At 44.2% G+C, this 12,620-nt stretch overlaps 1 protein-coding gene across 2 annotated transcripts in view; it reads left to right on the top strand.

The window, feature by feature from the left end:
• Positions 1 to 12,620, top strand: part of FNDC1 (fibronectin type III domain containing 1) — a 112,361-nt gene that overhangs the window by 18,381 nt on the left and 81,360 nt on the right. Inside the window, exons 2-3 of one of the 2 annotated variants that reach the window (XM_006051257.4) lie at positions 9,904 to 10,098; positions 12,302 to 12,388. In XM_006051257.4, coding sequence (XP_006051319.3) covers positions 9,904 to 10,098; positions 12,302 to 12,388 — 282 coding nt within the window. Of the gene's footprint in view, positions 1 to 6,709; positions 10,099 to 12,301; positions 12,389 to 12,620 lie in introns of those variants that run through there. The other variant, XM_045161905.1, reaches the window with a different exon arrangement.

Below are 12,620 nucleotides of genomic sequence, written 5' to 3'. Positions count from 1 at the left end.
CACCAGGTAACTATGATGGGACATATTTGCCATATGTGAGGGCATGGGGTGGAATCCAGTAAGTCACCATGACCTGGAGAAGTCGACTGGGTTTTGAAGACCGTGAACCGAGGCTAAGTCTGGAGATCCTCGGACGCCCTTGATTTCCCGAGGAACTTGGGACATCTACTTGTCTCGATGTTTCTCTCTGCAAGAGGCCGGCATTGTGTGGTTCCCGAGGGGGCGTCAGAGGTTCTGTTGGCAGAGCTCTTTAGCTCCCTAGAGTGTTTTTAAGTTTAAAGACTCTAATGACCTAGAGTTTGGTTTCACTTTTTATTGCAGCTCTCCCTCGAAAACCATGCCAACTGTGGGGGACACTTTAATGGAACCCCATGCCTAGCATGAAATGTCAGAAGAGGAGCCAGGCCATTATTTTAATACCCAGACTCCATCTATCCAGCCCCAGCTTTCCAGGTGGAAAGCTCAATCAACCATCTGTCCATTTTACCAGCATTGGTCTTACTTCCCACAGTTGCAAAACACCATGTACACCCCCGCTCCTTTTTTTTTTTTTTTGAAGGGAAGGTTCATAACTATTTGGCAAATAGAATTCCAACATTCATTTGAAAAATTATTTAAAACTCAGTCATTGCGGTGTTTTGCCCACACATTGCCAACTATCTGGATATTTCTGCGTTTCTGGATGGATATTCCTGTGCTGTTTGGGATCTTATGGATAATTGTTGGATTTTTCCAATCTTCCTCAGAATCATAGTCAGATTTGTAGATCATGTTGCTTCTTCCCCTAAGCTACACTGCACTTCAGTACATCATAACCTTTCTTGGCAAATCGATGGGATTTTTGGTCAAACATTCGTGGTTACACTGAAATTTGTGTTTTCTTCATTTCAGAGTCTGGGAACTATTTGGCGGTTTCCAGTGGAAAGTCAGAATTGAATTTCAAACAAAGAAGCAGTAGGGAGACTTACATAAACATGAAGGTTTTTGTGCATTAAAGAGCAATCCTTGGTATACTTAAGAAATAATTTTACCATTTTGGGGTTTTTAGGGACCGGTTTATTTCACAAGCTCTTAACATTCTTTTGGGGGTTTTCTCCGTAACCAGGGTTGTCCCCTCCTACTCCTCCGCCTCCCCTGCCGGACTGGGTGGGCTGCAGGGAGCTCTTAGCTGAGAATGGCAGCCATTCCTGGCTGGTATTTGCCTTCATGTCTTTGGGCGTGTCTCCACTGGCAGCCTTTTGTGACTAAATGTACTGGCTGCCGGGGTAGCTTCAGAAAGTTATTTTTGACTTCCATATAAGATTTTGATTAATAGGCTCTTAATCCATTAGGTTCTGACTACAAGTGGCGAAAGCCCAACTTGAACTAATTTAAATCCCAGAGTCCGTTGGCTTGTGGAACTGCACGTTGGGAAGGGCAGTGGCTGAGCTGGTCTGAGGGAGCCCTAGACTCTTTCTCTCTATCTCTGGTCTCTTCTCTGCGGGATAGTAAGAGCTGGTCACCCGCGGTTCCAGCCAGAGGCTAAGGCAGTGGCCAGGGTCCGGCTCCAATGAAAACGTTTCCTGTGAAGACTTCGGGGCTGGCTGGGGTCACAGGGACAGAGGTCTGTCACCAGAAGAATTGGGGGAGGCTTCACTGGGTAGAAAAAATAATGTGTCCTTCACACAGTGCATTTTGGGTTCCCTGCTGTGCAGAGATTTTTTTTTTAAGGGTCTTGGAACTCTACAGAAATGTAGTCTCTCTAGAGAGATTTTGGATTCAATTATTTTTACCCCAAGGAATCCTGAAGCGCTGCACGTGTGTGCTCAGTCAGTGAGTCGTGTCCGACTCTTTGAGACAGTGTGGACTGTGGCCCACTAGGCTCCTCTGTTCATGGGATTTCCCAGGCAAGAATATTGGAGTGGGTAGCCATTTTCTTCTCCAGGGGATCTTCCCGACCAAGGGATTGAACCCACATCTTCTGTGTCTCCTGCACTGCAGGCGGATTCTTTACCCACTGAGCTACCTAATCGCCACCAATTCCAGTGAAAGATGGCAGAGATGGCAGTTGAGAGAACCCTGACTCCCTCTGGGCATTTGAATGAATCTCTTTGGGCTGAGGCTAAACAGGATGAGAAGAAAGGGAGGAGAGCAGTGTGGACTTCAACTCTTTCCATCTCATTTAAGCCACGAGGCTGAGAAGCCTTCACTCTTGGACTTTACACTTTCCCCAGGCCTTTTGTGATAGAATGTACTTACATTGAAACTTGGTATTATATCTTCAGAGTATCTCCGTGCTGCCGTTTCATCTCATTGTTTAAATCCTGTGGGCTGTTTTGGATCCCATGAACTTGGACAAAATTTGAGATTGAAATAAAAAAGGCCAGAGGTGGATTTTCAGGCTATAGGTCAACTTGGCTTTGGGGTTGGTTGAAGAATGAGGCTTCCTCTTTTCAGAGCTTTCTGGTAGTGGGGGGGCTGGGGGGACTCCCCACCTATGACCCCAGGAGGGTACATGGTGGGAGAGTGATTAGTACTGGGGGAGGCTCTGAATGAGGGGGAAGCGGCCTGGACCCTCACTCTGAAAAGGCAGCCACACTTGACCTCAGATTGATGGTCATGTCCAGTGGGGTGAGGGAACAAGCCCCTGGGGATGCTTGGGAACTTCCACTGTCCCCTCTGCACACTCTTCATCCTGTGCTCGCTCCCCTGCTGGACATAAGCTGATTGGAGGGGTGAGTGGTGACAGCCCAGCCTCCACAGCTCTACTTTCTCCATGTGGAGGCATTTATGGATTAGCAGAGATAGTCACATTGGTCTCTTGGAGTTCATCTTGCAGGAAGGCTGCTTCCACTTTCACTCCTGCTTGCCTGTGGTGGTGGAGGGGGTGTGCTGGGTGGAGGCCAGGGTTGCTGCTCTCGCCCCACACTGTGAGGCGGTGATCCTGAGCTGATCTACTCTGCAGGCTCAGTTGTGTCCACCTGAGGGTTTAGAACTGGAGAGGGAGGGGATACAGAAAGCTCCATGGTAGTCACACCCTAGATACGCCTTCTCCAGGGCAACCTCAGAAGTAATAAACCCGAGAGTTTTATTTTCTGACTCCTGGCTTCCCTGGTGGCTCAGTGGTAAAGAATCCACCTGCCAATGCTGGAGATGTGGATTTGATCCCAGGGGTTGGGAAGATCCCTTGGAGAAGGAAATGGAAACCCACTCCAGTATTCTTGCCTGGGAAATCTCATGGACAGAGGAGCCTGGTGGGCTATGGTCCATGTGGTCGCAAAGAGTCAGATACTACTTAATAACTAAACAACAATATCTACTTTCTTAAATTGATTGAACTCAGATGTTCATAAGGACCACTTTTGTCCCTCATCCTTCAAATCCAGGGAAAGCTCCTGTATACATTTAATCAGATGAGATAAAAATTATGCATGATTTGTAACTTATCAGCTGAGGAGAAACATATAGGTCCTTTTTCATCACTGTCCAATCATTGATATTTTCATCATTGTCCACTGTGGCTATTTAACATCAATCTATAAATTGTGTAGTATATATCGTGAGTTTTGAGAACCAAATAGATTTTTCAGATTTGATTTTCAAGTCAAATCAAACTGCTATTGTCTGAGTCATTTCTCTCAGTAAGTATTACTGCCTCAGAACATACTGGGTTCTACCTATTCAACGTTTTACCAGTTGGATTTTCTACCTCGGCTGTGGGGTATAGCCTCATTGTTGATGATGATTCTGTGAGTGGCAGCTCCATCCAGCGCTGTCACAGAAATGAAGAATTAGAGCATGCTTGTCAGCTACTGTTTTGTTTATAGATGGCAGGTTGGCTGTAAATCCAGCTTAGAGTTTTCATTTATTCCTCTGATGTTTGTTGAGCTCTGTGCGCCAACACTTTGGTGTAGCAGATTTGGCTAAAATCCATCAAGTTGGGAAGCTATGTCAGTGGGGGGCTTCACAACTTCTTCCTCACATCTTCCATCCATCTACCTTCCTTTCTCTTTTTGCTTGTCTGAAGAATATAACCAAGTAATTGTGTAATTTTTTTTTTGGTAAAACAAACAAACAAAAACAACACTCTGGATCCAGAAAGATTCACTTACTATTCTGAATCATAGTCTTAAGCATTTCTCCATGAATTGTACCACTTTTGGATCAGTCTTACCCTTGATTCATTGTATTAATGGATTCTGAGCTTTCCTTCTCTTATTCTGAGAAATTGCCCTTGGTAGAGCTCTCTTTCTAGAAACCTTTATTTCCAGCCCTTGTGGATAGGCCTGTACCCTGAAGGATGGGTGGTGTGTCTGAACCAAGAATCTTGAATGTGTTCAGTTTGGAATTCACATGCACCTCTCAAATAGGCAGTGGAGACTTGGTCTGGGATGGTTAGTTGGGAGCTGAGCATGTGGAAGTTATTGGTTGTACAAGTCACTGAAGCCTAGGGAACACCTTACATTCCCCTCCCCAGATCCAGATGGATCTTCTCTACGTCCTTGGAGCCCAGGCCAGTTTTTTTCACAGCCACTGGGTCTCTTGGGGGAGAGAGGGAATTTTGGAGGTGGGAGATGAGTCCTTGAGCAGATCTGTACCTTAAGCCTTCAGGGTCTGGGTTAGTCCTGGTTCTTCTCCAGACTTTAGCCTTCATCTTGACCTAGAGCTCTTTTGGATGGATCCAGACTCCTACGGGAGTCTCAGAATTGAAACAGGACATTGGGAAGTTGTCAGGATCAGCAGATAAATGGTTGCTCCTGGAGTTAAGGTAGAGGTCATCAACTGGTGGCCAATGGACTGAGTCTGGCCAGCTGGGGTGTGTGTGTGTGTGTGGTTGTGTGGGTGTATATGTGCTTCTTCACATAGTGGTTTTTTTTTTACACTTAACTGAGCTAGTATAAAATGGAGAAATTTCACATAAAATCCAGGATTTCTAGCTTCTTAGAAAAACCTCCAGAATATTGGACAATCTGGGTCCTGAATTCCCTTTTGTCAGCAGGTGCCAGAAACTAAATTGTGCCCTTGTGTAGCGTGTACATTCCTTCATATGTCTCCACTTACTTGCTCCTTCCTGGTCCTCGGGGAGACTCTTGGTTGACCTCATTCGTCCAACCTGAATGTCTTTTTGTCAGTCCATCAGTCATTTATGTGAGTACTGAGTATGTGGTCAGTATCTGACGCCCAGATACGTGCCAGAGTGGGGAGGTGGGGATGGCGCCCTGTCCACTGTGATAAATGAGCCCTGCACATGGCCCCAGGTACCTAGCTCTGAACTCAGCCTTCTTGAGGGCTTTTGTCAGCCCTGGAGAATCCCTTGAAGCCGCTTTGTGGACTCTCCAAGGATTGACATGGAGGAGCCCTTGGAATCTTGGAACCATCCTTGAACAGATGTGGATCCATACTTTGGCCCTTCGACCGAATTGGCCTCCAGGGCCCTCTTGAATGAGAGCTGGAGTTTGGAGCCTAGACTGAAGTGAGAACTCTGGGCGCCAACGGTCCCTTATTTTTCATTCTCAAACAGATCAACAGGGGCCTCAGGGGAGCCATAGCACTGACATGTCTAGCTTGGCAATGACCAGGTACCTGAAATGTCATCAAAATACCATTTTGCCATTTAGTACCTGGTAAAACATTCTTGACTCTGGATGGGGTTTACTGGTATGAACTGTGGACTGAGTCTGCTGTGGTATGCGGTTGCTTGAGTCACAGCAGACGCTGCTGGCTGCTGCTTCTGTCTTGAGCACCTTACCATCTGTCTCCCTTCAAAGACAGCCTTGACTGAGGGGAGATGGGGAAGGACACGGACAGGAAATTCTTTGTACTTAATCTAAAATCCTGGCGGCTGCAGCTTGAACTCACTTCCACATTTTGCTTTCTACGGAGATGAGAAAACAGCTTGTCACGGCCCTTGTGGGTCGTGCACGCCTTGTGAGGTCACCTCCCAACGTCCCCTCTATCGAGCCATGTAATTCCTATCGTGTTGACTTTGGGCTTGTCCTTTTTCTCTTTGGAGAAGTAGTTCATGGGATACATGGCTTTAAAGAGTATACCCCTCCTTACCTTAATCAGATGAGATTCCTGAAAACTGTTCCAAGAGGGTTCTGTGCTTCATTTATCTAGCAGTGAGGATGGTCTATGAACACTTACAAATAAGTAAGAAATCACTCTGTCATGTCCTTGCCTTATGCTACCAGAATGGTACTCTGGAAACACAGAACTCAGAATGCAGTCTGCAGACCCTGAAACCCGCTTCACACTTCCTACGTTTCATTTAAGGAATGAAGTCATGAGACCTACCAAATGGTGATCAGGAATAGAACGCATCGCTGTGTTTCTAGTCCCAAGAATAAGTCTTCTGTCGAGTAGCCCAGGTTCATGCATGTTGATCTGCACCTGCCTAGAGCCGTTCTTCCTCAATTAGAGGCTGCTTTGATGGATTCCCGCAGAGCTAAGGCATGTAGTGAGGAGTGGCCTGGAGTGACCACAGATTTCCTTTTACCCATCCTTCCAGTTCTTCTTTTCGTCCAAACTTTTCTGAGTGAGGCATGGGTGCTGTTGACCAGGCAGCATCAGCAATGACATCAATTTTAAAGGTCAAAGTTGATGAGAATCCAGGGAATGATAATGTCCCTTAATTAAGTCACGGTAGTATTGTGTGTAATTGGCCTGATTCGTGTGTGTTGGGGGTGGTGTGGGGGAGGGGTTTTGGCCTAAGGTGTTTGGAGAACTTTAAATTCAGGACCGACTTTATAAGGCAGTTGACCCTAAGGGATGATTTCAGGATCCCCTAAAGGCCTTTGTGTTTTAGAAACAACCTTCATTAGTTAACTCTAAGTCCTAAAATGTCACTATTAGAAAGTTGTTACTTTGGCCCAAGGGCTTCCCTCGTGGTTCAGACGGTAAAGAGTCTGCCTACAATTCAGGAGACCAGGGTTCAATCCCTCGGTCGGGAAGATCCCTTAGAGAAGGAACTGGCAACCCATCCCAGTATTCTTGCCTGGAGAATTCCATGGACAGAGGAGCCTGGTGGGCTATAGTCCATGGGGTTGCAAACAGTTAGACATGACTGAGTGACTAACACTTCCACTTCACTACTTTGGCTCAAGATTTTGTTATACAAATGTGAATATCATCCACTTACTCCATTCCTTCCATAGAGAGGAACCTACTAGGACAGACAGCTGGAGGTAAAGTGACTGTGGGTGAAGGCAGAGTGCCCCTCCAAGGGGAAAATGGCATGGGAAGGTGGGGTAGGTGGTGGAGGAAAGGGTAAACCCAGCTGGAGCCCTCACGATTGGTTTTAGGATACTAATGGCTTCCTAAATCAATTTTTCATTGGTGTGGTCATTGATCATTTATGAGCAGGGACAGAGTCCAAGATCCGTGAGCTGTGGGAAGAGCCGGGCATTGCAGTTGGACACAGCAGGATTTGCATTTGGTTCTACCCGTGTACGGCTGTGTGACTCTGGACAGTTCCCCTAACCTCTCTGTTCCAGGCCTTGCTTGCTGTCTTCATCTGCCATATGGAGGGAGTAAATAGCACCTCCTGCGTTGTGTGTGTTAAGAGCATCTCATGCAGTGTGAGTTTCAGGCAGAGGTGGTGGGTGGTAGGCACTCAATAAGCTCCCTTTTCTTGTCCATTTCCCTCTCCCATTTTTATACTTTAGAGTTGGTTCACACCAGATGGTTTGTTTTTTTTCCTGGTGTACAAATGCTGACAGTTATTGTGTTGAGATACACTGATGGTACTTGATCACTGGCAGGAGGAGAACAAACAAACTTGCACGAACACACTTGGAAACTGATGGGTAAGCGGAATGCAGTGGTATGCATTTGGTTTTGATGACCCAGGGGGATTTGCTTCTTGTTCTTCACTTTCCACATCTTATTGGAGCTCCTTGAGGTTCTCAATGTCCCCCTTAACCTGGGCGGATGCACCATTTGACCGTGATTCTCATATGACTTAGAAATGATTCCATGCCGTGTCAAGGACAGAGGTGAGGCAGAGCAGGAAAGAACAGCAAGTGTATTTATGGATTGTTCCTCCTTTCGGATGTCGGTAATGAACGGGAATCATCTTCAGACCAAGGTCAGTGTGTATGGATTGAATCACTCGTGCACAGCGGAAAACATGATGGTGTTAGGGCTTTACAAATCTCACGTTAGAGACTATCTGTCCAGGATCGAACTTTCCTGAAGGGAGGGTTAGAACTGAACTGTAAAGAAAAGCGTTGTTCACGTATTCATTCATTTGTTTTCTCCCTTAGGAGAGTCACCCAACCATTTCGAGGTGTTAGGGTCCTTGCTTTGTTTCCATGATATTTTGGTCAGGGTGAAGAACAGGATTCTTGGGAGTGATTTTTGCTATGGCAGGAAATGGGGACTGCAGCTACAGAAGGTCAAAACCATGGCAGAAAAGTGGGGAGGTTTTCAAAGTGAAGCCTTGGGAGAAATAAAGGAAACGGAGGAAAGGGAACCCCTGTCCTCCAGCCAAGAAATTCCTGCAAATTTCCTTGCAGGTGAGGAAGGGTTCATGAGAATTAAGGCAGAGTCGCCATGACTGCTAATTTTAAATATCCAGATGCTTGCTAGTGGGCTGTCTTTACTGTCTCCTCAACTCAGAATTTCCCTGATGGCATTAAGCTTTTTGTCCTTGATGTCTCCCGTCTCACGTTTACAGGACCCTCACCTCTGATGTTGGGGAAGAAATGCTTTCTGGGGGTTGCTCTGTGCCTGTCCTCTGACATTGTGTTTTTGTCTCCAAAGTGGACACTCTTTCTCTAGTGCCTCAAAAATTATGATATTCATAATCTATTTTTTCATTCCTTGAATTTCTTTAGTGGGATCCCAGAAGTTCTCTCTTTTTCTTATCATTTTCCTCCTAAGGCAGTGGGGTAATTTTGGGAAGAATAAGTGATGTATGTTAGCATCAGCTATACTTATTTTGTTCAGAATCTTCATCAGTGTTAAAAATCACATACTAACCAATCTATGTGTTGTCATGGAACATTCTCCTTTCCCTTGTTTCTATGAGAGTCTAAATTCATTTTTCTAAGTGTTCTGAAGTTTAAATGTTTCTGGGTTTTTTTAGGTTACCTTTTTTGCCAGCTGAGAATGCCTTGCATTGGTGAATAATCAGTTTCAGATCCAGGTTTGCCCCTATGTTGACTGCTGTGTGAATATTTAGCATCTATTTATATCATGTTGCATTGCGATATCAGTTATATTATGAGCTGAGAGATTGTGTTTGACAAAACATTATGTTTCATTTTGGTTAGTTTGGAAAACCAAGAACACTGTTTTGGAACTTCATCAATGAAGATAAAAATGTTGTGCTTCTTGATAATTTTTCTGTCTTCTTCTGGGACGAAATATGGAAACATTTAAATTAGCGACCTGCAGCTAAAACCAGAGATTTGCCTGTCTTTCAAGATGTTGACCTTGATTTGTTTTCTTTGTGGAAATGACTGATTCTCTTATCCCCCTTTCTGATCATGAGAGTTTTATGTTGTTCTTCTCAGCGTGGCTTTAAAGATTGTCCAGCTGTACCATGACAAATCCTGAGAATTTATTTAATATATGAATGCTTCTGGAGAATATGTCAGATTACTATTTTGTTAATCTTGTCCTAGCAAGGCAACACAATCAAGCTGGGGAATGCCTAGAGTTTATTTTGATTTGTTTCACTTTGGGTTTAAATTTACCACTCACAGTTCTCTGAAATACATAAAAGGTTGCGGGTTTGGTATGTTGTTTTGCTGTCATACTATAATGATGTCCAAACATGACGGTACTTAAAGTCTTTAGGATCAGACAGATGGAAAGTCGTTTGCTCTTTCACTAACCATGTCAGAGAACATTGGAAAAACATACGTTTTCCCAGTCTGCCCTTCTCATAAGTTGATAGTTGCGCTGTTTGCATAGCTGACCACCCACTGAAGCCAAGGCACGTGAAACTGCTGTCCACTAAAATGGGCCTGAAAGTCACGTGGGACCCACCCAAAGATGCTACCAATAGATCCGTGGAGCATTACAACATTGCCTATGGGAAGTCACTGAAAAGTCTTAAATACATCAAGGTGAATGCGGAGACGCACTCCTTCCTTATTGAGGATGTGGGTAAGTGACCCTCTGTCTTGTTCCCAGTCAGAACTAACTGTCCACTTCCATTCTCCTTCCGTTCTCATGCTGACTATTTGGGAGACAAAAATGGCACCCAGTGGTTCTTTGGTTCTTGGGTAGCCAAGGTTAAGAGCCTGTTAAACAACAGCCTTCATCTTGCTCATGGGCTTCCCATCCTGCATTTGAATTCCTGGATCTTTCTCCAAATTGATGTAGGAAACAATTCTTAGTTTCTGGATGTGCTTTTGGAATATACGTTGATTCTTTTTTAGCTCATAGAAACTTGACTAGTGGACAAGTTTGTAGTCTGACCTTGAGATTTCTAATTTATAAACCAGTTTATAATTAGGGATTAGTTAAACAATGTGTCCCTGTAGGGGTGTATGGTGTGTCTTGTTTTGCCACATCTGATTCAGAGATATAACATTTCTCCCCGTTAAATTTGCTTCTGAAAGTTTGGAGTATTTAACATTTTACCTAAATATATTGTTGTATCAGTGCAGGTGTAGGTGGTTTTGAACTTAAACTTTGAGCTACCTCCAGTGGATCCTCTGTATTCCCCTTTCTCAGTCCCCCTGGCCTGAGACCCCATTTATTCTACAGCCATCCCGTGGTCCAACCTTAAGATGGATCCTACAGAAGTCATAGAAGTCAGCACCTGTGATAACCAGGTCCCCCTGGCCACGTTAGCATTCTGCTGCTTTCCCTCAGTGGATTAAAACCAACTCATGGCTCTTTCCTGTCTTCATGGCTCCATAAACATACATTTCTCTGAATCTCCTCCATATCACTAGGGCCCCAGAATCCGACTGTGATGTTAAATGGAGATTCTATCCCACAAAGGCATGAGCAGGGTCCCAGTTTCTTGCTTACCCCTTGGGTTGTGAGGTTGACTGCAGAGAAGAAAAACATGCAAAAATAAAGCCCTAGAACTCACTGAAAACCAAGAGTATCCCCACCCCTCCCTTGCACCCTGCCCCCGGCAACTTCCTGATGAAAATCAGAAGTTTTCTGAAGCGAAACAGAGACATTTGGATGAAATTTCTTTGAAATACGAATAAGCTCAGAATGAAGAGAGAAAGTGCTGGCGATGCCTGGTTTTGCTTTTTGTCCAAACCTACAGCATTTCCCAGTTGGTCCAGCAGGTCGTGCCAAACCTTAAATGCCACCAGGTCCCACCATGGTCAGATAAAAGGCAGACCAGTCTTGAGCCCAGTAGGGGTCCCAGATGTGTCACTGGTCCTGGACCCCTGGCTTGAGAACTGAAGTTTTGTGAAAGGAATGTTCCTCACTGGGAGAAATGCAATGATCGTTATTGCCTTTGACAGAACTCTTACCTCTCCAGCCCTTTATCCCCTCAAATGCCCACTAGCTTTCATCTCTTAAAGGAAGTGGCACCTTTGCTTATCTTTCACATGATAATAATTCATTTTGAGGAAAACCGGCACTACCAGAGTTTTGCTTTTCAAAACTGTAGGGTCAAGGTACCCTTGCTTTGTAACATGGTGTCTGGGTTTTCTTTTGCATCCCAGCAATTTCAGGATATCAGCTAGAGACCTTCATTATGTAACCTTGATCCCTAGATGCATGTCAAAAAGTGTAGTCCAATTATTTCAGGGATAGCATTTCCAAGGTCTCGGGAAATGTTTTTTCTAGATCTTTTGACTATTTTTGTTGAAATAGTCAAAGAAAACCTGCACACATAGTAAGGGAAATATTTTATTGTGAAAAGAAGAAAATTTTATGAGGTTCTACTTATTGCAATGTAGATTACCCATGTGCTAAATTTCTTGAGTTACATGGAAATGTTCTTACAATTTTTTTGGAGGTTGGGAAGTTTTCTTTGTCGTTACTAACACTGTAGGTTAAAACATTTAGTGGACAGTGTGTGTCTGTTTCCTACATTGATTTCATGTTAAAAAAAACTCAAAAGCTTATTTTTGTTGATTGCTCATGAATCCAGGTTTATTACACATGTCATGTGCTTTGTACTAAATAAATTTTGTGTTCTTTTGGTCAGATGTGCTTCAATTGCCTGAGACCAATGTTAGCGATTTTGATTAAAGAAAAGAAAGAAGTTAGACCGGTCTCTTAATTCAGATTTTTATATTTGGTTATAACTGGTATGAGGAAGACAGTGACTTAAACTGTCGTTCTTGGAGATGTGAAACGGTGGCTTGACATGAACCGTGTGTTTCAGAACCGGGGGTAGTGTACTTTGTGCTGGTTACTGCAGAAAACAGCAATGGAGTGAGCCGTCCCGTTTACAGAGCGGAGAGCCTGCCTGGTAAGTCTTACCTTAGAATTGGAGGCTATGTTTTTGTGACTTAGACTGGGAAATTCTTTGCTTCTTCAGGTCAATGCAAATCTAGAAATCATTAAGGAGTTCCTGAACAAGAAATTTTTTGACCTGTATAGCAAGCTGAAAGATTGAAAACTAGGAGAAATTTATCCCTTCTTCTAAAGTACTTTTGATATAGGTTACTAGCGCTTTGTCTTAAGTTTGGGGGTACTCACTA

The sequence above is a fragment of the Bubalus bubalis genome, chromosome 10, assembly GCF_019923935.1.
Source record: "Bubalus bubalis isolate 160015118507 breed Murrah chromosome 10, NDDB_SH_1, whole genome shotgun sequence".
In the NCBI taxonomy this organism is placed as follows: Eukaryota; Metazoa; Chordata; class Mammalia; order Artiodactyla; family Bovidae; genus Bubalus; species Bubalus bubalis.
The sequence above is the reverse complement of the archived record's forward strand: the minus strand, read 5'-3'. Positions and strand labels throughout refer to the sequence as shown.